This window comes from Erinaceus europaeus, chromosome 15 (assembly GCF_950295315.1).
Source record: "Erinaceus europaeus chromosome 15, mEriEur2.1, whole genome shotgun sequence".
Lineage (NCBI taxonomy): Eukaryota > Metazoa > Chordata > Mammalia > Eulipotyphla > Erinaceidae > Erinaceus > Erinaceus europaeus.
In genome coordinates this window covers 24,376,930-24,399,996 of record NC_080176.1, presented here as the reverse complement: position 1 = coordinate 24,399,996, position 23,067 = coordinate 24,376,930, and the positions used below count along the sequence as shown (strand labels likewise).

At 49.0% G+C, this 23,067-nt stretch overlaps 1 protein-coding gene and 1 long non-coding RNA gene across 8 annotated transcripts in view; one reads left to right on the top strand and one right to left on the bottom strand.

The window, feature by feature from the left end:
• Positions 1–18,463, top strand: part of SMURF1 (SMAD specific E3 ubiquitin protein ligase 1) — an 84,477-nt gene extending 66,014 nt beyond the window's left edge. For 3 of the 7 annotated variants that reach the window (XM_060173323.1, XM_060173321.1, XM_060173319.1), the window contains 16 exons: positions 295–403; positions 1,734–1,867; positions 2,168–2,233; positions 3,387–3,462; positions 5,048–5,289; positions 5,910–5,994; positions 7,595–7,741; positions 8,354–8,552; positions 9,815–9,918; positions 12,556–12,670; positions 13,283–13,461; positions 14,025–14,162; positions 14,986–15,106; positions 15,380–15,581; positions 16,073–16,157; positions 16,858–18,463. In XM_060173323.1, coding sequence (XP_060029306.1) covers positions 295–403; positions 1,734–1,867; positions 2,168–2,233; positions 3,387–3,462; positions 5,048–5,289; positions 5,910–5,994; positions 7,595–7,741; positions 8,354–8,552; positions 9,815–9,918; positions 12,556–12,670; positions 13,283–13,461; positions 14,025–14,162; positions 14,986–15,106; positions 15,380–15,581; positions 16,073–16,157; positions 16,858–16,957 — 2,102 coding nt within the window. In that variant the 3' untranslated portion in view covers positions 16,958–18,463. The remainder of the gene's footprint in view (positions 1–294; positions 404–1,733; positions 1,868–2,167; positions 2,234–3,386; positions 3,463–5,047; positions 5,290–5,909; positions 5,995–7,594; positions 7,742–8,353; positions 8,553–9,814; positions 9,919–12,555; positions 12,671–13,282; positions 13,462–14,024; positions 14,163–14,985; positions 15,107–15,379; positions 15,582–16,072; positions 16,158–16,857) is intronic. The other 4 variants (XM_060173322.1, XM_060173320.1, XM_060173324.1 and 1 more) reach the window with 3 other exon arrangements.
• LOC132533138 (uncharacterized) lies at positions 17,616–21,921 on the bottom strand. The gene is made up of 2 exons (XR_009545025.1): positions 21,545–21,921; positions 17,616–18,718 (listed from the first exon to the last, which is right to left on the bottom strand). It is a non-coding gene; the product is annotated as an uncharacterized LOC132533138 (long non-coding RNA).
• Positions 21,922–23,067: the final 1,146 nt, after the last annotated feature.

Below are 23,067 nucleotides of genomic sequence, written 5' to 3'. Positions count from 1 at the left end.
CAGTTAATTGTAGTCAGTTTTCTTTCCATTTAAGTAGCCTCACATAGAGGTCGTCAGAAATGAACATTTGAATTTGAATTACGTCTATTTCTCTAGTTTTCTAACCCCCAGACTCTGAGGGTGATTCATACTGGAAGACCAAGTAGAAAGCATTCTGCTTCCTTAACTGACTGCAGCTGAGCCAAAAGTAAAAGCTAATCTCTACCAAGTGTGAGCCTTGATGCCCCCTGGAGTCCTCAGGATTGTCTTGTGTCCTGGGGGACTGGAGTCTCAGCCAGGTGACCACTTGTCTAGGGCTCCCGGACCCCTTTGCCAAGATTGTTGTGGACGGATCTGGGCAGTGCCACTCGACAGACACTGTGAAGAACACGCTAGACCCAAAGTGGAACCAGCACTATGATCTGTAAGTCGGATTCTACACAAGACCTTTGGGGGGCAGTGGGGATGGAGGAATTGAGCTTTTAAGAGAAGCATTCAATTAAAAACAAGCAGAAAGGATTGCCAGCTTTTAAAAAAAATTTCATTGGGGGATTAATGGTTTACAGTCGACAGTGAAATACAATAGTTTGTATATTTCCCTGTTTTCCACATAACAATTTAACCCCCCTAGGTCCTCCTCTGCCATCATGTTCCAGGACCTGAACCCCCCCCCCCAGTCTTTTATTTCGGTGAAGTACACCAGATTGTAAACTAATTCTTCTTCTTCTTCTTTTAAAGTGCAGCTTTTCTTTTTTTTAATATTTATTTATTCCCTTTTGTTGCCCTTGTTTTTTGTTGTTGCTATTGATGTCGTCGCTGTTGGGTAGGACAGAGAGAAATGGAGAGAGGGGGAGAGAAAGATAGACACCTGCAGACCTGCTTCACCGCTTGTGAAGCGACTCCCCTGCAGGTGGGGAGCCAGAGGCTCAAACCGTGATCCTTACTCAGGTCCTTGTGCTTTGCGCCGTGTGCACTTAACCTGCTGCGCTACCACCCAACTTCCGATTGTTAACTTCTTAATGACAGCAAAACATATACATACTGCCTAATTTTAGAATTCACTTTCTTAGACGTTCTTGTGTTTGGCATTTTCATGTATTCTTATGGTTTGCTTCTATAATAGCAATCTTCCAAACATTCAGCCTCTTCTGTATATCACTATTTTCAGGGAATTCCTCTTAGAAACACGTCTTCTCTGCCTGGGAGGGGCACAAGCATGGCTCAGTTCCTAGCACTGCACGTGCCAGTGACGCTCTGGGTCCTTCGTCTCCCTTTTTCCTCTCCGTAGTAAATAAATGCAGAAAAATGCATTGTCATTATACACACTAGGTAAACATGTGAGTAATATTTATGGGTCTAGCATCTGGGTCTTGTTTGAGTGTCACAAGGTACCAAGAAATGTGCCTTGCCCCCTGTAGTGGGTGTGCACCAGGAGTAAGGCTGTGGGTGTGGACTCTGACTTAGCACCTTTGTAAGTATCTCCTGTTGTAACCTGTATTCTATGTTAAGCCTAATTGGTAGGAATTTATGAATCATATCATGTGATATGACTATTATCATTATGTGTGGCTATACACACTTGCTTCTTACACAGCCAGTTGAGTTCTTGTAGCTCATTGAACTGTACATGTTGAATATAGAGCCAAAATTATTTTAAAATGAATTCTCTTAACAGATCAGTCAAAAGAGATCTCAGTGGGCTATCCTTCATAATAAGAAAGACAACTATAAGTGAGTGTGCGTCTTGTTTTCAGATACGTTGGGAAAACAGATTCTATAACCATCAGTGTGTGGAACCACAAGAAGATCCACAAGAAGCAGGGAGCTGGCTTCCTGGGCTGTGTGCGGCTGCTTTCCAATGCTATTAGCAGACTCAAAGACACCGGATGTAAGAGCCCTGCCTAGTTCTGCCTCTCTATGCAGCTGAAGCAAGCTTAGGAGGCTGCTGCTGCTTCTTCTTCTCCTTCTCCTTCCTCCTCCTCCTTCCTTCTTCTCCCCCTCCCTCCTCCTCCCCCTCCCTCCTCTTCCCTCCTCTTCCTCCTCCTCCTTCCTCCTCTTCCTCCTCCCCCCTCCTCCTCCTTCCTCCTCTTCCTCTTCTTCTTCTTCTTTTAAATACTGAATACAGAATTCCTGCCTTCCACCCTAGTTGACATTTCCCCAGGTTAAGTTTTGAATTGTTTGTTTGCAGACCAGCGTCTGGATCTATGCAAACTAAACCCCTCAGATACCGATGCAGTTCGTGGCCAAATAGTGGGTAAGAACTTTCTCGTCTGTATAAAGAGATGCCTTCACAGAATTAACACACAGCTCTTCATCACTGAGAAGACATAGCTGAGGTCTTCACAGCACAAGCCACCATAGGGGTCGCCTCTTCAAAAGCTTCACCGTACCTCGTTTCTGCTTACTTACCTGGCTCCCTCATCCTCTCATTCAGAGTCCAGTTAAATGGCTGAGGTTCAAAACAGACCTAGGATTTTAAGTTTAAATGTAATTTTAAGCATCACATTAATGGGCAACTGATTTGTTCTGCTAAAGTGGAGATGGTGAGGATGATGGCCACACAGGCAAGAGTGGAGAGGAGCTAGTTTCTCCAGGTAGACCTGTCCTGTTTCTGCAAAGCAAAGGCAATTTGCGACAACTTGCATATGAGTTTATAGCCGTAGAGTGCAAAAGGTGCTGAGGTTACAACATTGTTGACTAGAGACACTCGGTAGGAAGCGGCTCACCTGCTAACAGTCTGCCCCACTTTTACTGGCATTTCCTGGTATTGCCTAAGTGTGACTCAGATGGTAACTGTGTGTATGGCAGCGAGTCCAAGAAAACAACGTATTCATGCAGCACAGGAGAGTGACTTGGGCCTCCCAGTCTTTTAGGTATTTTCTCATGTAGGCCTGGGCCAAGATAATAGTGGTGTACATCCTGAAGTATGGCAGTGCCAAGTTCTCCTTACTGTCCTTCTGTTTGTTTTCTTCACGTGATGTGCAGGGGGAACAAGTACCTGGACATGACTTCATAACTGTCTGCTGTCCCTTGGGGCTAGAGAGGTCCATCTAGACTTTGCAGATATTCAAAGCGCTCTCCCTGCATCTACTAAACATAAGTCAAAGCCTTCCTAGATAGTAAGGTAACTCAGAGGACGTGACTTGTGTTGGGTTACTTTCCGGAGAGCGTGGCACTTCTCTCTGCTGAGAGTTTATAAGGAATGTTCCAAGTGGTGTCAGTGACATGACACGCGTTTCGAAGTAAATGCTTCATAATTGCAGGTGTAAGAACGAGGCTGTGTCATACCATTTACTCATCTTACTTTTTAAAGTGATGTTGTGCAAAAATGATTTGCAACGGCTCAGTGTATTGCAGTGTGTGAAATACTACTGGATTTTAATGCAAGATATTCTTTTCTGTTTTAGTCAGTCTACAGACACGAGACAGAATCGGCACTGGAGGCTCTGTGGTAGACTGTAGAGGACTCTTAGAAAATGAAGGGTACGTATAACCGCGCACTGCGGCCGAGTTCCTTGCTGCCTTTGGATCTTGTCCGATAGGAAAGCTCCTTCTTGCCATCCTCCTCTGTAACCCAGTTTCCTTGTGCAGAAGGGAAGCTGCAGCGACTAGTGGGTTTTGCCTCAAAGACTCAGGATCAGATGTAAAGAGGGTCCCACTGGCCAAAGATAGGAGAGCTTGGGCATCACTGAGTTATAACTGCACTGATTGAAGCCCACCAAGTGTATTATTAACAGCTATGAGCTCATAGTGACATGGGACACATACACACACACACACCAAGAAAAGCTTCAAAAATCTTCACTGGTCACCGTCACACTTCTGTGGTCCAGCTGAGTGAGTGAGCCTGTGCACTAGTCTCTGCTAGTTTCTAACCACTCTGTAAGTGGTAATTGTGCCTGGTGGCAAATCTCAGGGATTGAAGTGCCCCAGGGCAAGGAGCAGGCCCGCCCAGACTGGGCATACTGAGTGTCCTCAGTAGGCAGGCAGGCAGAGCGGGGCATAGAAAGGGAGGGAGGAGTAGTCCAAGATTTCACAGGTGTCCTCGTGAAAGGCAGTGTGGGAGCCTCCTTCGCATCCTGACTAAAGAGATGGTTGATTGGAGAAGTCTGAACACTGACTTTGGGTGGGATTGAGCATTGTGGACGGAGGAGACAGCGTAGTAGTTCTGCAAAGAGACTTTCATGCTCAAAGCTCCAAAGTCCCAATTTCTTTTATTATTTAAGAGATTAAAAAGAAAAAAAATAAGTTTATTATTGGATAGACAGAGAAATTTAGAGAAGAGGGGGAGTTAGGGAAAGAGAGAGAGAGATACCTGCAGCCTTGCTTCACCACTCATGAAGCTTTCCCCCTGCAGGTGTGGACCAGAGGTTTGTAGCTGGATCCTTGGGCACTATAATTTGTGCACTTAACCAGGTGTGCCACCTCCTGGCCCCCAAAGTCTTAATTTCAATCTCTATCACCACCATAAGACAGAGCTGAACAGGGCTCTGGTTTAAAAAAAAAAAATCCATGTACATTATTAAGGCTACAGTAATAGGAAGAGTCACTGTCTTCTAGAAGTGCGTGCTGGGATACTTATGGACGGACTCATAAGACAATGGATCAGCTTCAGAGCAAGCTGGGAGGGCGGACTGATTATTGCTGCCACTGGGCGATAGAGCCTCAGACACACTGTCTTGGTCTCTGTGGCTGTGTTTGAACATTTCTAGTGCGGGGTGTGTGTCTTTTTAAGAAGCAGTTTCTTATAAGGGAAAATAGCTTGTTGAGTCATCTTCAGAAATCTTCACAGGTGATAGGTCATCTTAAAGTCACTGCAGCACCTTGTGTAGTCAGGAAGGGGTTTTGTTTTCATTGGTGCCCAGTCCTTCCTGAGGTTGGAACCCCACGGAGCCTCTGGGACACCTTAACCAGGGCTGCCTCTGGCTCTTAACCCTACAGAAAAAACTTATCTTTTGGGTTCAGTGGGATTGGCTGTTTTTCAGAACTGAGGCACTTGGGTGCTTAAGTTGCTGGGCAGGGAGTCCAGGAAGGAGTGGGTGCTCCATGCTGCCCGATCCTCTTCCAGATCTGTGTATGAAGACTCGGGGCCTGGCCGGCCACTCAGCTGCTTCATGGAGGAGCCGGCTCCTTACACGGACGGGCCTGGGGCTGCTGCGGGTGGAGGCAACTGCAGGTTTGTGGAGTCCCCGGGTCAAGACCAGAGGCTTCAGACCCAGCGGCTGCGGAACCCTGACGTGCGGGGGTCACTGCAGACTCCTCAGAACCGACCCCACGGCCACCAGTCTCCAGAGCTGCCTGAAGGCTATGGTGAGAGCCCTTTGCCCGGCGACGTAGCATGGGTGGCAGTGGACAAGTTGCCGGAGGGAGAGGGGTGAGAGACGGGCGAGTGCCCGTGGCTCCTGAGAAGCTGCCTTGCTCCAGTCTCCCAGTTTAGCAATTGTGTGAACATTTCTGGCAGTCGATGCCAGAGGAAGCCAGGAAGCTGTGTGGGCTGGTACAGCTGTCTACAACTGGAATGTGTAGGGACGACTTGAGGGGAGTGGAAAGCAGGGATCACTTGGCAACCAGGGGAGCTGAGCAGATGTTCCAGAGGCCAGGCTGGACTCGGTTCTGAGCTGGTGAGGGGTTTCCCCCAGGCTGTGGCCTCTGCAGGTGCCACCTGGATAGCCCAGATCTTCAGTGCTGGTGCAGGAGCCAGGCTTTTCACAGCTTCTTCAGTCTGCTGGGATGGCTGGTTAAAAATGTTCCTGGTGGGCTGGGGTAGGTAGCAAAATGGTTATGCTAAGAAACTCTTTATGTCTGATGCTCCAGTAGTCCCAGGTTCAATCCCTTGTACCACCATGGAAAAAAAAAAAAAGAGAGAGAGAAAGAAGAAAATGCTCTGGGGATTTGAATTAACGAATTACTTTTCCCAATTTCTTGTGCAGAACAAAGAACAACAGTGCAGGGGCAGGTTTACTTTCTGCACACCCAGACCGGAGTTAGCACGTGGCACGACCCCAGGATACCAAGGTAGGCCTGCCAACACCCCCCCCCCATGCAGCCTAGCCCCCCCGCACCCCTCAAGTTTGCCCATGCACACGGGAGAGTGCAGCCCAGGGGTCCTCCTCAGCTCTTAGGCAGGAGCCCCCACCACATCTCTACATGGACAGCGGTTGCTGTGGGCCTTGATCTTTGAGCCTGATCACTCTGCATGGGGACCTCACGTCTGTTGTGACTCCACTGCTCTTGTTAGACATGGTCTCCTTTCATTTCAGGTGAAGACAGAGAGAAACCACAGCACCGCTCCACCATTTACGGAGCTCCCCGGTGCATCGTTGGTGCCGCCATGTAGGCGTCACACCTCCATCCTTGTGCTCCAGTACAGCCTTTAGAAAGGGACCTTGTGTCCTCAGAGCAGAGGAGGGACTTTTACCCTGAGAGTCAGTCGACTGGGCTCTGACCGGCATAGCCAGTGAGCTCTTGAGGATGCATAGCTGTTGTTTAGACTCAAGACAGTCAAGGGTGACAGATGGGGGCAGTGGTGGGGGTGTGACAGGTGGAGGATGGTGGCTGTACATTGTGGTCTCTCTCTACTTTTATATGCTTAAGTTTCCATTATTAAGACATCACAAAGGAGATATAAAGACTCTGTTACCCTTTCTCTCTCTACTTTACTGTCCCTATTGCCTCAGTCCCTTGGGGACCACTCCTGGGGGAGATGAAGCTTTTCTATACGAATTCCTTCTGCAAGGCCAGACATCTGAACCCAGGTCAGAGTGACCCCTCCCTGCCCCATAACAGAGTTAAGCTTCTTTCTTTCTTTTCTTACTTTGCTTTCTAGTTTTTCTTTTCAGCTTTTTTGTTTTAGAATAGCATTACTACCTAATAACATTTCTAGTAATGCTTATTTCCTTTTTATTCATAATTTGTTTCATCTGACAATAAGCTTCCTGTCTTTGATTTTTCCAAGTCTGTGTTGAATTGATGACTCAGTATCTGTAATTAGAATGAAAACATTACCAGCAAATGAAACAAGGTGTCTCTGTAGTACCTGCTGGAAGAAATGTCACACCTTTGTGCTAACTAGAAAAACACTTTGATTGGTAATGCTGTGCTCCCATGTACAGAAAGAGTTAACTCAAAGATTAGAATTTGAAATGCTTAATAAAAAGGCAGCTCAAAAATAAGAATTCCTTTCCCCTCATGTAGCTGTCTGAGCTGTGAGATCTGATTACGTGTCAGTGCTTCCCCGTTCACCTTCAAAGACGTGCCTCCTGGGAGCTTGTACTGAAAAGCCTTTTCTGACCTGGAGCACCTAGTGGCAGACACCTTTAGACCATTTCTGACACGTGCAGGCACTTCTGCTCTTCTGTGCAGACACGCGCTCCCTGGGTGCATGAGTCCCCCTCGTGGTGATGCGCTCTGAAAGTCCTGAGCTTCTCTGTTGGCTTTTGCTGCCTCTTGCAGCAGAGGCCAGGTTCACTGGGGTCTGGTGTGAATGGCACCATGGCCGTCCTCAGCTGGCCCGGGACAGATTGCCTTAATAAGGGGTTCCTGTATCTTCTGCTAATGTTGTGGTCTCTGGCTCTGTGCTCAGATGGACAAAACTCTGTATTTTCCATTTTGTTAGAGACCTTAACAGTGTGAACTGTGATGAACTCGGACCACTGCCACCAGGATGGGAAGTCAGAAGTACAGTTTCCGGAAGAATCTATTTTGTAGATCATAACAACCGAACCACCCAGTTTACAGACCCAAGGTTACACCACATCATGAAGTAAGACTTCTATAAATTCTTTCTTGACCACATGTGTTTACAGTTTCCCACCAGTATCTTTCTCATTTCACCTACTGCACTGCTTGTTAGTGGAGCATCAGCAACAGTAGGTGACAGTTGGTGGCCACACTCTTAACCGTGAGCAGTCCTGAAGCCACGTGCTGTTGAGAACACAGGCAGCCACAGACGTCTGGTGACTGCACTGGAATAAGACAGACGCCAACTTGTCTCCCTGCTGGTCCGGGCACTTGTTTTGTGGGAGTTCTTTCAGGAGTGGGCTTAGAGTGCACTGGACTATGGAAACGAGTCATATGGGACACAGTATCCCTTTTAAAGTTTGTCACATCACCTTCATTGAGTTGTGACCGTAAAGGCTATTCTGGCGTGAGTGACAGCTGCTGCTCAGGACTGGGCTGTATGTTCTCCATATTAGGCTTAGGGTCGCCACCTGCACTTTGACTCAGGTCTGTACTTAGAGAAACTGTTTCCTCTGATGGACAGAACTAAGTTGTGTGGACAGACTTTGTCAGTCTCTTTGGTGTGTGTGGGAGTGGTGGGGGCATTTCTTGTTGCCAGCTGCCGTCTCTAAGTGACTTAGATGCTCTTCTTAAGTCACCAGTGCCAACTCAAGGAGCCCAGCCAGCCCATGACACTGCCCAGTGAGGGCTCCGTGGAGGATGAGGAGCTTCCAGCCCAGAGATACGAGAGAGATCTAGTCCAGAAACTGAAGGTCCTCAGACACGAACTGTCCCTTCAGCAGCCTCAGGCTGGCCATTGCCGTATTGAAGTCTCCAGAGAAGAAATCTTCGAGGTATTATGTCGGGCTCAGTGTTCACCCTGTAGTAATGCAGGGAGCTCCTTCCTGTCTGGCTGGACTTGTGTTATTTGACCACTCGGTAAGGAAAAAGGCTTTTCAGGGCCTAGGCCCACATGGAGAGAGGGAACTGGAAAGCCTCCTGAGGTAAAAGTTTAGAAACTAGATAGTTTTTAGGTGGAAACAGATTTTTACAGAAGCCAGTACTGTGTGACACTGTGACTCCTCTATCCACACGCTTTCCTCAGACCAATAGTGAGTGCCCTGTCGCCTCACGAGGATTCGTCCAGTGAGAAGCCTAGTCGACGCCTTCTTTCTGGAAGGAGATACGATGGATCCTGGGGACAAGGCCTTTGTCTCATGATGAGCCTGCCTTTGTGGACTGCTGCAGAAAAGGAAAGGCTGGGAGAGAGGTGAATCCCATTGCAGGGAGAGAACCCAGCACCCTTCTGCATAGCCAGTGTGGGATGAGCGGCCAGCTGGAGACCTGATCTTCCCACTGAGCCATCCTGCGTGGCTGCCAGGGGCAGGAGAGCTGAATTACTGGCATTTTGCTGTTAGATCTTTTTCAGTCACCACCCTCTTCTTTTGGGATGGTAAAGTGGACTCTATTAAATTTAGAACACAAAAGAAGATTCTCTGGGGCTGGATGCTAGCTCACCCAGTAAAGAACACAAGCCCCCAGAGCCTCACCTCCAGGAGACCCCCATCCTGTCTGTGTCGTCACCCCCACACACACACATGCATGCACGCACAACTGAAGAGGAGGCTGCTGGGTGGGGGAGTGGCTGTGTAGGCACTGAGTGCTAGAATGATCCTGGTGGCCAGATCTGCAAATGTGCCACTGGTTCCATTCACAGCGCTGCTTCGAGGGCACTGCAGGCTGATCATGTGCTTCTGTTTTGGGGATCTACTTTGTGTCTCCCAAGATCCCTTTTGAGTCAGCAGGAATCTTTCACTTCAGCTGTGAAATAGGCTCAGAACTTTTTAATATACAGATTCCCTAGTTAATCTTCATTGTATAGAGAAAATCACGTCAGCCTAGTGAGGATGTTTGTTCCCAAGTCACTTGCTTCTAAGGAAGCGACAAGTAGGAGCAGCCAGGTGCCAGAGACCGTCTTGAGTGGGAACCAGGAAAACTCGGGTCTGACTGAACGCTTCTTTTCAGCAGTGAGGCTCCATTAGTCACCTTTCACCATTTCATAGCTTCAGGAATGAGAGTGACTCCTCTCTCTGAATCTAGCACCTCTAATTTGCAGGAGTCTTATCGCCAGATAATGAAGATGCGACCAAAAGACCTGAAAAAACGTCTGATGGTAAAGTTCCGTGGAGAAGAAGGGTTGGACTATGGTGGAGTGGCGAGGTGAGTCTGAGCCGGGACCAAGACACGTTTGTCCTTCCTGCTGCCTCCTGGGAGCAGCCAGGTGACCTCTGGACATGGGGGATTCCTGAGAACATCCTTCCTTGAGCTGTCAGGATGTGGTAATCCATATGCCCCATTCTCCAACTCCTTGTCAAGTTAAGCTCTGAACTTACTGCCTCCTTCCCCTGTCAGATCTAGGCTGGAGGGAAAGATGGTCTCCTGATGCTGACGTGAATGGCAGGGTCTGGTGGTGCCCCTTGTCTTTCAGGCTAGAGAAGCCGGGGCTCAAGGTCTGGCACCATGGTAGCTCTACAGAGGGTGGAATGGTGCTCTGGTGTGTCTCTCTCAAAGTGCAGACCCAAGGTTGGGCCAGGGAGGTGGCTCAGTGTATGCACAGGCCCTGGGTTTGTCCTGACACCACGTGAATTAGAGAATTCTCAGGGGCGAGAGGGAGGCATGCAGATGATGTGTTGGTTAAAGGAATTTGTGGAATGGAATCTTGGTCAAAATGATTTATGAAAATTATTTTAAAAATAGAATGCAGTTGTGGGCGGGGAGGTGGCTCGGCTGGTAGGAGCGCACATCCTGCCTCTGTGGGGCCTGGACTGATCCCCAGCTCTGCACTCCCTCTGGGGTTCCTGCAGGCCTGGAATATAATCTAATCCGTGGCTGTACACCTACACTACATCTTCTCTACACAAGAGGTGCGTTTCCGTAGTTCAGTAGTTTCTTCCTTGACCTATTCAATCTTCACTCTAGAATTTCTCTCTTGGTAAATGTAACTTTTTGTTGTTGAACTGATTTCCAGATATAGAGACTTTGGGAAAGACCCCACAGCATCAAGGGTGGAATTTCTGGGGCTGTGCCCCTGGTAGAGTATACAGACACCATGCCCCTGGTCCCCACCTGAGGAAGGGGAAGGCTTCACTAGCAGTGTTGCAATTTTCTCTCACTGTCTATCAAAGAGAAAAGGAAGGAAGGAAACAAAACAAAAACCAGTCTCTGGGTGTGGTGGAGTAATAGCCATAGTCCCTGAGATAACCCTCGTGGCAGAAAGAAAAAAGTGTATTTTCTGTTTGCCCTCAATAGCACCAGATCCATTTCCTGGTGAGAGGTTTGGGCTTCCTGTCCCCCTTTCAGGTGGAAAGCTTTATCTTTGTCCTAATAATTCAAATGAAACCTCCCACTTCCTGCTTTTTTGTCCATAGTTTCAATATCTGATTTTAAGACTAGTGGTATATGCCCTTAAGCATGGTGTGAATTAGCTGTTCTGGTGCAAGTATTGTTCCTTCGCTGCATTTCCACCTGGAGATAAGTGCGTGTGTGCAGCTCCCTTAATTGGCACGGCGTGATGGTGGAGAGAGCTGCGAGCCCTCACTCTGCCCTCCATCTCACGTCTGAGCAGGAGCCTGATGGCTGAGACCCTGTCCACATGACTGCTCTGTGCTCGCCTCTGAACCATCCCTTTACTGCCAGGACGTACCTGATGTAGCCTTTACCTTGTCCATGGCTGGGTCAGAATGTTGGCCTTTATTTAATCACTTCCTGTCTAGACAGTTGCCGGTTCTTGGTTCTTATCAAACCCACACTCCCAAACTTGGACATGAATCACAGTACTGTAGTTGGGGAATTCTGCCTTTCCGGTAAAGAGACCAAGATTTGGAGTTTCCTTGTCTTGGTGGCTCCTTTTAATTTTTTTCAGTGTGATACAGAGTTTTATTTTCAAAGACAGGCTTTTTATGTTTATCCATTTCTATTTGAAAGAAAAAAATTCTTGAATATAATCTTCTTGAAATGAATCCATTTGAAAGGACCCTGATGTAGAGGGAGGGCAAGACAGTAGACAGCCCAGCTGCTCTTCTCCCATACCTGCCAGGTCACAGGACTCCAGTGCAGTGGGACTTTTTTGAAGTGGTTCAAAACTAATTCATTGCATGCACTCCATTACAACTAGGGACTTTAAGAATACACATTTTAAATATTTATAGTGATAAAAGGACTCAGCAGGGCAGGGGACAGAAAGTGTCACGTCTCCTCCCCTACACACACCAGACGCCCGCATTGTCCTCCCTGTCCACACGTGACTCGGTGCCAGAGAACACCCCACAGTGCTAGCTGCTTTGAAAGTGGAAACCCTCCCCACTGTTTCCCCTGCTGTAGGTAACTGACCTTTCCTGTTTGCTGTATTTATGGGTGAATAGACTTAACATCTTGGGGAGGGGCATTTTGGTCAGTTACTCCTACATCATTACATCCCTGAGACTTTGATCCTTGCAAAGCAGCAGAGGAAATCTAAACCAAGGTGCAAGAAAGCTAGCGAGGAAACTGCCAAGGAAAACCCTGTCCTCCGAAGCTGCAGGATGATGATTAGCATTTGGGCCAGAAAAGCCACTTCTATTCTGTGCAGACCACACTCTCAGAGTCTAAGCTTGCTATACTCTTGGCCTGTGAGGTGAGCCAGTCCTTCTGGTCTGAGATCTAAAAATGCATATTCACAGCAGTGGACTCTCAAGCCAGGAGGTCCTGAGCCCCAGCATTGCACGTGCCAGAGTGATAATCTGGTTCTGTTAATAAGCCTTGGTGGGGGGGCACCCTACACATTGTGTCTAGCATATGTAATTCTGTTGTTACTTTTAGGGAGTGGCTTTATTTATTGTGTCATGAAATGCTGAATCCATATTATGGACTCTTCCAATATTCTACAGACAATATTTACATGTTACAAATCAACCCGGATTCTTCCATCAACCCTGTAAGTATCGAATAAGAGCTGGCAAATTTTAATAGGCTTTGAGGTTCAGTTTTGATTCTGAGTTTAATTTATTACCAACTCCTGAAAAGAGATCAGTGATTTCAATCCTGGATCGTGGGCATGTTGTTTCCAAGGAGAACAAAGTTAAAATGGAGTTGTGGATCCTAAAGTCGATCCTCTAATCAAAATTGGAATGTTTCGAAGGTTGTATTTGAGGAGCCCGTTAGTCCAAGGCTGGTGGTCACTCTGTCTCCTACAGACATGCGACTCTGAGAAATTCCCATTGTAGTCCAACCTAAATGTGGAAATGAAAGGCTTTTAAGCAACTTGAGTCACTTAGACTGACTGACTTCTCTATTCCTTTATTCTCTTTGGTTTGCTTATTTTTTTCATGGAAGGAGGAAGTTTCCTGGGTCCAGGACCCTGCACTGAAGTTTAATTTTTCCCTTGTCACTGTGTTGAAGTCCTCGCTCAGTTTTGAGTAAGGGGTCCTGCAGATCGTGGTGCAGCATTTCTGATGAGGTGTTTGTGTGGTGGACACTTAAAATGTGTCCAGACATCCCAGAGACATGCTCGAAGCTCTGACTCTGTGTTCTCTGCTGCCCCCTGCAGGACCATCTGTCTTACTTCCATTTCGTGGGTCGGGTCATGGGCCTGGCTGTTTTCCATGGACACTACATCAATGGGGGGTTCACTGTCCCCTTCTATAAGCAGCTGCTGGGGAAGCCCATCCAACTCTCAGATTTGGAGTCAGTGGACCCGGAACTACATAAGAGCTTAGTGTGGATTCTGTGAGTATGCAGTCACTGGTCTGTGTGCATTTTTGACTCCCCATGTTTCTGTTATTTGGAGGCAGATATAAAATTGAGAAATACGGAAACATAAAAGCAGCTTTGACTAGAATATTCAGCTTCCTCATGGTGTCTGGCCAGTTTCATTATCTTCTGTTGTTTCTATGAATTAACATGTGGTCACAAATATTAACATCTAGAAGGGAAAAATGAAATGTTTGGAATTAACCTAGAACAAGTCAAGATGATTCAGTTACCTAGTCACCCACGGGTGTCTGGGTTCTCCTGGAAGAGCAGTCTGCAGGCTAAGGAGCCAGTGTTATCTTACAGCTGCTTTGGAGCTTTTGAACGTATATACCTGGCAAGACTACTAGCTGTCCTCTACCTCAGTTTCCTCTTCGTGGCTCAGTGTGTGAAGCAGTCAGGCTGCTGTGTGGCCCTCTGAGTGAGTGAGCAAGTGCAGAGTTAGGACATAGCTGGGACTGGAGTCATGGTCTGACTCTTTCTATAGCTGTTGCTTCTAATGATCTGCTCACCACCCCCTAATTGCATCCTGCCTGCAGAGAGAACGATATCACCCCCGTGCTGGACCACACGTTCTGTGTAGAACACAATGCTTTTGGGAGGATTCTGCAGCATGAACTGAAACCCAATGGCAGAAACGTCCCTGTCACTGAGGACAACAAGAAGGAATATGTCCGGTAATGACCTAGGGACACCCAGGCCAGGCAACTACGGATCTGAGTGAGAGCGGCCGCAGGGGAGGCCCACTAAGGTGGCCCAGAAGTTTTCCTGACAGCAGCCTCATAGAGGGCTGTGTCATCAGTCAGCTCTCTCACCTCGTAATTAAGGCAAATCTGATGTGGAATTTAGAAATGTGTCTGCTCAGGCTGGCAGATGGCTGTCTCTATCCCACACAGCCCTGTCACTGGTTATCAAATATACCTGTGACAGCAGTGGCTACAACAGGTCAGGTTAAGCTCCACTGTGATTTTTTCCCCCTTTTCTATTTTATTTGATGGGACAGAGAGACCTGCAGCCCTGCTTCACCACTTGTGAAATGTCCCCCTGCAGATGGGGAGTTGGGGCTTGAACCTGCACACTACCACTGAGCCCCTCTAGTACTTGCCCTTTTTTTTTTTTTTTTTTTGGCCTCCAGGGTTGTTGCTGGGGCTCGGTGCCTGTACTAGAAATCCAGTTCCTTTTCCCCATTCTTGTTGGATAGAACAGAGAAATTGAGAGGGGAGAGGTAGAGAAAGAGATACCTGCAGACCTGCTTCAACATTTGTGAAGCATCTCCCTGCAGGTGGGGAACTGGGGGCTCGAAGTGGGATCCTTGCGCTTGGCGCCAAGTGGCGCTTAACCTGCTGTGCTACTGCCTGGCCCCCTCTGCTATTTTTATCCAAGATTCAGAAGGTCTAGGTCCTTCCACATATGGGATGGGTGCGAGGCACAGTAGGCCCCAGAAGCTAATAATTTCTGTGAACAACCTGGTCTTCCTTCTGATGTCCCCTTTTCTTCCAGGTTATATGTGAACTGGAGATTTATGAGGGGAATTGAAGCCCAGTTCTTAGCTCTTCAGAAAGGGTTTAATGAACTGATTCCTCAACATCTACTGAAACCCTTTGACCAGAAGGAACTCGAGGTACGTGTGCGCTGGGGAGCTGTGGCTGTGTGTTTGGAGACCGGACTAGCTATGGGTGCCGCTGCTCCTAGAGCAAGGGGCTTGTATTCCAGTGCACCAAATTCTTCCAGTTCATTCTTGTTGTTTCTGGAGGCAAAACAAGGCACCGTTGTAGTCTGTGATCCATTCAGCTTAGCCCTTCTGCCCCGTTGAGCCCCTGGGGGAGTCAGGGTGTGGGGGGGAGGTGCAGTGCTTTCGCCTCCTCCCTTACTGAGGCCCACTCTGCCGGCACAGCTAATCATAGGTGGCCTGGATAAGATCGACCTCAACGACTGGAAGTCTAACACTCGGCTGAAGCACTGTGTGGCTGATAGCAACATTGTGCGGTGGTTCTGGCAGGCGGTGGAGACCTTTGACGAGGAGCGCAGGGCCCGGCTGCTGCAGTTTGTGACAGGGTCCACACGGGTCCCGCTGCAGGGCTTCAAGGCTTTACAAGGTGACTGATGTGGAGGCGGGGCCGGTGACTCTGGGTGTCTAACTTCCCTACAGAATTACATGACAGGGTGGGGCACGCAGGTTCAGTGCCCTGGCTCCTGTCACCCGAAAGCTGGAGGGAGTAAGGTGAAAAGGATCTCAGAGTTGAACAAATGGCATTTTACAATAGTAACAAGTGGAGAACTCCAGTATCCCTGGTTCTAAGAACTGCCCTGACAGCCAGTAAAGTAGCTCACCTGGACAGTTCGGACCCGGTGCCTAGTGTGCTGTGGCCTCTATGGAGTCATACTGGGGTGATGAAGCCTCACAGTAACCGAGTGCTTCCTCCCCACTCTGGTCTCAGTCCACAGGCTCCCACCAGTCTTCAACTTAAACGATAAGCCCAAGCACCGCTTGGGGACCGAACCTGTGGCCTCTGTCCCCAGAACAGCGCTGGCAGTGGGGCACGGGCTCTGCCTCCGAAGTGCATTAACTAGAATGTTGTCTTGTAAGGCTCTACAGGCGCTGCAGGGCCCCGGCTGTTCACCATCCACCTGATCGATGCCAACACAGACAACCTCCCGAAGGCCCACACCTGGTAAGGCCCTTCTCCCCGACTTTAGTGTGATGTCCATGTCAGGAAGGGGGGTTTGGCCTATGATAGTTCTGGGGAAACAAGTGTCCGGCCACACTATTTAGTTTGTTTGACAAAAACCATACTTGGTTGATTAACCCCTAGTAATTCAGAGGGCCACAGCTGTGTATTTGTTGAGATTGGGCGGAGCAAAGCTTGCCTCTGGCTTATGGCCTCTGCATCACCACTATGCTCTCTTCCCTGAACAGTTGAAATGGCCATTCATCTATCAGATTTGACACTTCACTAGTTTTAAGTAATAGTTTGGGGGCCAGGTGGTGGCACACAGTTCTGCACAAGGATCCTGGTTCCAGCCCGACTCGCAGAGCATGACGCTTCACAAGCAGGTTTCCAGGTGTCTGCCTTTCTGACAGGAGTGGATTCCAAGTGCGAGCACGGAGCCCCAGTGATATCCCTAGAGGCATTTTCCATGCTCGGTTGTGAAGGGTTCTGGTAACAATAAAGTTATTTCTTCCAAAGATCACACAAGAGGGAACTTTATCCTCATACAACCAGGAAATAGTAAGATCTTAAGATTAGTGTGATTGAAAAAAATATACCTGAAGCCTAAAAGTGCCGTGGGGTCCCGGGCACAGGAGGGTGGGGACTAGAACCCCTTCCCCGGCCAGGGCCGCGTGCTGACTCTGTGTCCACCCCACTCCAGCTTTAACCGGATCGACATTCCGCCCTACGAGTCCTATGAGAAGCTCTATGAGAAGCTGCTGACGGCGGTGGAGGAGACCTGTGGCTTTGCTGTGGAGTGAGGGCGTTCGGCGACTCCGGAGTCTGGCTCACGACCACACACCCAAAGCGCAGGCCGTGTGCCTGCGAGCGGCTGAGGCAACTGAGGCGGTTCCCCCCTCCTGGGGGCGAGGGGGCAGGGACTGCAGTCGGTGGCTCCCACCCATTTCCCTCTTTTTTCACAGTGCTCCCCTTCCATCACCCATCCAATAAAATGCAGCCAGGCTTTGGTGGCACAGGAAGCAGCTGTCATGGGACTGGTGGCCCCACAGAGACCGTGCCCACGGGAACTGGGGCGTTGCTTTTCAGGGTATCCTAGCTGAAAGATTGTCTTGCAGAGAGGAAACTCCTTATCTATCTAGTTCTGAGAACAGACCAAAGTTGGCCTCGGATCCGGTCTGTGGCCCTCTGACTGGGAAACGCTGCGAGCTAAACTCACAAAAGTGCAGTCGGAACTGTGGTGGGGGCCGGGCGCCCCTCCCACCTCCGTGCCAGGTGGTGACGCGAGCAGCTGCTACTCGGCTCAGCACCCCCACTGTCTCCGTGTGACGGCAAGGCCCAGGCAGCCGAGACCGCAAGTCCCTCACACCACTTCCAGTTTGCACAAGACTCCAAACAGCATTTTTAACAAGACGGCTTGATTTCAGGTAGCTGTACTGCACTGAGAAACAGCAACGAATCTTTGTGTATGCATTTTATTGTTTTCGTTTGCGGGTAAGTGCAGGGTAATTCATTAGCGAGACATTTCACTGGTGAGGTTTTGGTGTTGGGTCAGGTGGGTTCGGGATGACTGTTTCATGTGTCCTTTCTGTTACTAATATCTTCAGATCGTGGGGGGTTTGGGGTTACTTACTTTCCTGCTGGCTGTGGTTCCTTGCTCTCACTCCGGTGTCTTAGCTGAGCAGCAGGCGGGGTGTTCTGGGAGAGATTCCCTGTAATCCATTCATGAAGTCTGGCCTGGCCGCCTCGGGGATCCACCTCTAGCGGGGGCCCGTCTGCAGAACTAGAGCAAGAGGGTTAAGACACTTTGACTGCTTTCCAGCCGCCTTTCGGGGGGACGGAGCCTGCCTTAATGGGGGCTATTCCAGTGGCAGGTGTCCCCAGTGCCTGCACAGCCAGAGCCTTCAAACGCCACCCCAAGGACAGAGTGGTGACGCTCCTGCCGGCCCTCCGCAGGAAGTGAGGGGCAGCCCCCAAAGACAGTAAGGACTTCCCAAACTTGTTCAGTTTGTTTCTCAACCACTTTATAATGTATTTTTTAATTTATTTTGTAACGTCTTGTTTTAAGTGTTGCTGCTATCCTTGCTATTCTTCCCACTGTTTTTATTACTGATTTATTTTGTGGAAGTTGTACACTAATGTTCTGTTTTATGTCAAAATCAGAAGTATTTAAAGAGATACTAGTTCTATTTAATGTGGTTATGGAACCAGCACGTGATTGTACAGCACGCCGTGATTGTACAGCAGGCTGGACCCGGGAGGTCAGGATCGTTTTGTTACACATGCAATAAACTCACGACTTTACAGTTCGGACGTCTGCTGTTTTGGTGGGAGAGGGAGATTGTTTCTTCACATTTCCACGGGATAATTATGAAGTGAAACCTTGAGCACCATTACAGTGTTCGGGCGCAGCCGCCCATCCTGCTGAACTCAACTTTCCCATGACAGTGGTTCTTACCCTCTGCTTGCTGCTGCTGGCATTTTAGGGGGAGGCGGGGGTGCCGTTTAAGAGCACAAGGGGTCGGGCTCCATGGTCTTCAGCTTTGGAGCCTCCACTGCCTTGTCTGTAAAGTCAGGTTTATGTTTAAAAAAGAATGCAGTTAATACAGTAGCTCAGGTGAGTCAAAATTAGCAAAATAATCAGTGCCTGGATGGGCAGGGGGGGGCGGGAAGTGATGCAGCGGGTTAAACGCACGTGGCGCAAAGCGCAGGGACTGGCATTAACGCTCCCAGTTCGAGTCCCCGGCTCCCCACCTGCAGGGGAGTCGCTTCACAGGCGGTGAAGCAGGTCTGCAGGTGTCTTTCCCCATCTCTCTGTCCTGTCCAACAGCGAACAACATCAACAATGGTCTCCAGGAGTGGTGGATTCATGGTGCAGGCACCGAGCCCAGCAATAACCCTGGAGGAAAAAAAAAGAAAAGGTGCAGGGACACCTGCTGGAAGCCGTCACATCCCCTTTTCTGTTCTCAGATGGCAGCTGGGTGGGATGGGGTCAGCATCTCATGAAAATAGCTAGCTTTTAAGAAATCTTCTATCACTGAAAGTTACAGGCTCCCGTAGCTTGGGGAGGAATTTAAACAGGCCTTTCCCTGGAGGGCTGGTGTGTTTGAATCTTTCTTGAACTCCTTTACGCTGGGGAAGACAACTCCAGAACACATAGCTAACCGCTTGTGCTGAGAAGTGAGTCTGCGAGGGTACACTGCCATGCTCAAAGACCAGGGGTCAACCCCCAGTCCTATCCAATTAAATAAACCTTTTTTAAATAAACCTTTTTTAAAAAATGAATTTCTTTTAAAAAAGAGCTCAGCCGGGGTCGGGTGGTAGCGCACATAGCGTGAAATGCCAAGGACCAACATAAGGATCTTGGTTCGAGCCCCTGGCTCCCCACCTGCAGGGGAGTCGCTTCACAGGCGGTGAAACACGTCTGCAGGTATATGTCTTTCTCTCCCCCCCTCCTCTCTGTTCTGTCCAACAACAGCAACAATGACAATTAACGGTAACAAGGGCAACAAAATGGGAAAAAATGGCCTCCAGGAGCAGTGGATTCGTAGTGTACGCACAAAAAGCAAAACAAAACAACCAGGAGGTGGCACAGTGGCTAAATTTCTGGGCTCTGAAGCCTCAAGCGCCAGATTGATCCACAGCACAGCAGGCACGGTGTTTACCATAGCGACTCTCAGCCCCTGCCCCTTACACAAATGAATTCCTGTTGGCAGGAAATGCACTGTGGCCATGAGTTTCTGTTGAATAGTCAGTCACAAGCAGGTGCTCTATAGAGAGGGGCCGAGGGCCTTTCTGAAGCGATTTCAGTGGCCACACAGAGCTGGAGAAGAGACCGGAGTCCTCAGTGGCCATTCTCACACCAGCTCATTTCCCTTGAGAGAAATCTCACAAACCAACAAAAGCTACTCTGCTCCAGGACCAGCGAGGACTCCTCCCCCTGCCCTGGCCTCAAGACAGGGAGCCCCCGCTGGCTGTTCACCCCAGACATTCAGCCTCCCAGGGGGTGTGTGTCCTGCCAGCTGTGGGGGACACAGGAGGCAGATCCTCATGTTGAGTCTCTGCTACAGTCACTAGAAAGACGACTGTGTCCAGGGGCCAGGTGGGGAATGCACATCACCTTGAGCAAGGCCCTACCTGCAGGGAGGCGAACGCTCAGGAGTCTTCCCCTCTCTCCCTCTCTCAAAATAGAGGGTAAATGAAGGAATGAATGGCCACTGGGAGGGGTGGAGATAATGTGCTGGCAAAGACAGGAAGGTTCCTTGTCTCCACTGTTTATTATTACTAGTGCAGGATAAATGCGGTAGTATTTGTCTTGATCATTTTGACTATTTTTCTGTTATTTAGATTTCAACTTAATTAAATCACCTAGAATGCAGGCTTTGTAATAGTATAGTCTTAGGACTTACTAAAACAACTATGATTATGAGCTTATTTCCATCTTACTTGGCTTTTTTTTAAAATTTGCCATTATCTTTGTTTATTGGATAAAGACACCTGCAGCGCTGCTTGAAGCTTTCCCTTTCAAGGACTCCAACCCAGGTACATTGTGATATGTGTACTCAACCAGGTGTTATCACCACCCAGCCCCTTACTTGGCTTTTAAATTATTGGATGCAGAGACATCTACATCCCTGCTTCACCACTTCCTCCTAGAGGTGAGGAGTGGGGGCTTGAACTGTGAGTACCACCGCCGGGCCCCTTTATTTGCCTTCTTTCTGACTAGTACGAAAATGGTTTTTTCCCCAAAAAAATTAAAGCAAAATCAAGGACCATCCTTTTTCTTTGCTCTGTAAGTTTCCTCAGTAGGTATAGATGGAGCCATCTGCCCCGCTGCCACCAGCATGCTGGATTTATTCTTAGTTTGACTTCTGCAGGCAAGCTATTGCTGGTCAGAAAAGGCCTGATACACTTTCACAAAGCAAAACATACAAGAATACACCGTGACTGCCAAGACAGTCCCGTATTCCCTAAGACACCACAGGAATTACAGCCCCCTGGGGCTTGCTCTGTCACAGGCATGACTCCTTCAATGCAGGAGTAAGGGCTTCACTCCCAGGGGCATGGAAATGGCCTGCGAAGGTGGTGGGGGCCTGAGGACTCTACTCTGTTCTCGCAGGAGAGTGTGAAGGGGCTGGTGCCAGGCTGCTACTTGACCCAGACCACCTGTGGCCCGACAGTGGGCAGAACGAGGTCAGGTCACAGTGCCCCATTTTTGTCCAATGACAGGTGTCTTTAGTCTGAAGGTATTTATGCTATGCTAATACTTCTTGAAAACAAAAAGGTTCCCTTGATCAAAAACCAGAACATGAGCACCCAAAAACTCACTGAAGCCTCTGCACGTGGACAGTGAGCAACAAAGAATGACACGGGGCTGGGTGCCAGCTCACCTGGTAGAGGGCCGTGGGCAGCGCCAGGGAAGGCTTCACAGATGGCAGAGGCATGAAGTAAGGGCAGAGGATGGAAAGCCAGCTCGGAAGCAGTGGGGTCACGTGCATGAAGTCTCACAGCAAATCAACCAACCAATCAATAGGAATAGACCAAAGCAGTAAATGCCCTGAAACTGAAATGGAGTCAAAGTAAACACAGATGCATGAGAGGACAGTCAGTGTCCTGCACATCTTCACTAGCTCAGATTTAACAGAACCTCAAACTTCTGAGGAATCATCGGAAGTCAGAAGTCATGCCGTGATCTTGCATAGAAAAACAAACACGTCATGATGTTTCCCATATCCCAAGAGGAAAACCATCCTGAAAGTTGCTGGAATCCCAGGGATGCTCCACTAGCCAAAACAGTCTCGTCCAAGTATGAAATCCCAGTGAGATGTGACGTGGTGTGGGGCTGGGGGTGCGCACTCAGCAGTGTGCATCACCATGTGTGAAGACCCAGGTTCAAGCCCACGGCCCCCACTTGCAGGGAGGAAGACCAGAGCCGTGGAGCAGGGCTGCAGTGTCTCTCTCGGTTTCTTCTCCTAAGAGAAAGACCACTGGGAGCTGTGGAGTGGTACAGGCATCAAGCCCCAGTGACAGCCAAACAGGTCAGCAAATTGGCAATGCGGTCCTGCCAGACAGACAGATGCCTAGACCAGTGGGGCAGCACAGTCAAGACATAAGCCCCTCACAGATGGTCACGTGAGCCAGGATGAGGCTGAGAAATAATGAGGCTGCTCAATAATGAGGACTAGGAAGTGGACGATGCCAAACACTTGTGCACAACAAGTTAGTATGAGCAGGATGGCCAGAGTGTCCACGAAATGGGAGGAATGTTCACAAAGCAACCTGGACAGGGATTTGTGTGGAAAGGTGAAAAGCTCATGAATTAAAAACAAAACTTTGTAAGTCATCAGTGAATCTGACTGTTCACCCAAAGGAGATATACATATGAAAAACAAGGTTGGTCAGGCTCACATCAGAAGCTCAGACACAGGCCAAGCACACATCACAGTGCACAAGGACCTGGGTTCAAGCCCCCAGTCCCCACCTGCAGGGGCTGTAGGTCTCTCTCCCTTATTTGCCCTTCCCCTCTGTTTCTCCTTGTCCTGTCAAATAAAGGGTGGTGGCAGAGACAGCATCGTGGTTCTGCAGAGAAACTCATGTCTGAGGCTCTAAGGTCCCTGGCTCAGTCCTCAGCACTACCATCCAGAGCTGAGCAGGGCTCTGATAAAAATAAAGTGACAGACTCCTTTCCACCCACTAGGACGGTCACTGAAAAATGATGATGTTGACCAGAAGTGTTGAGAACAGAAGGCCCATGCAGGAACCAGATGAACTGCCCTATACCCAGCCACCGGCCTCTGAGCGCATACCCACAGGAAGTGAAGGTGGGGTCTCAGGCCTGTCTGTCCACTCAGCATCTGCTGCCATCTGCACGGCAGGGTTGTCGGACCCATGGGGGCTGGAGCCGGTCTCGGGA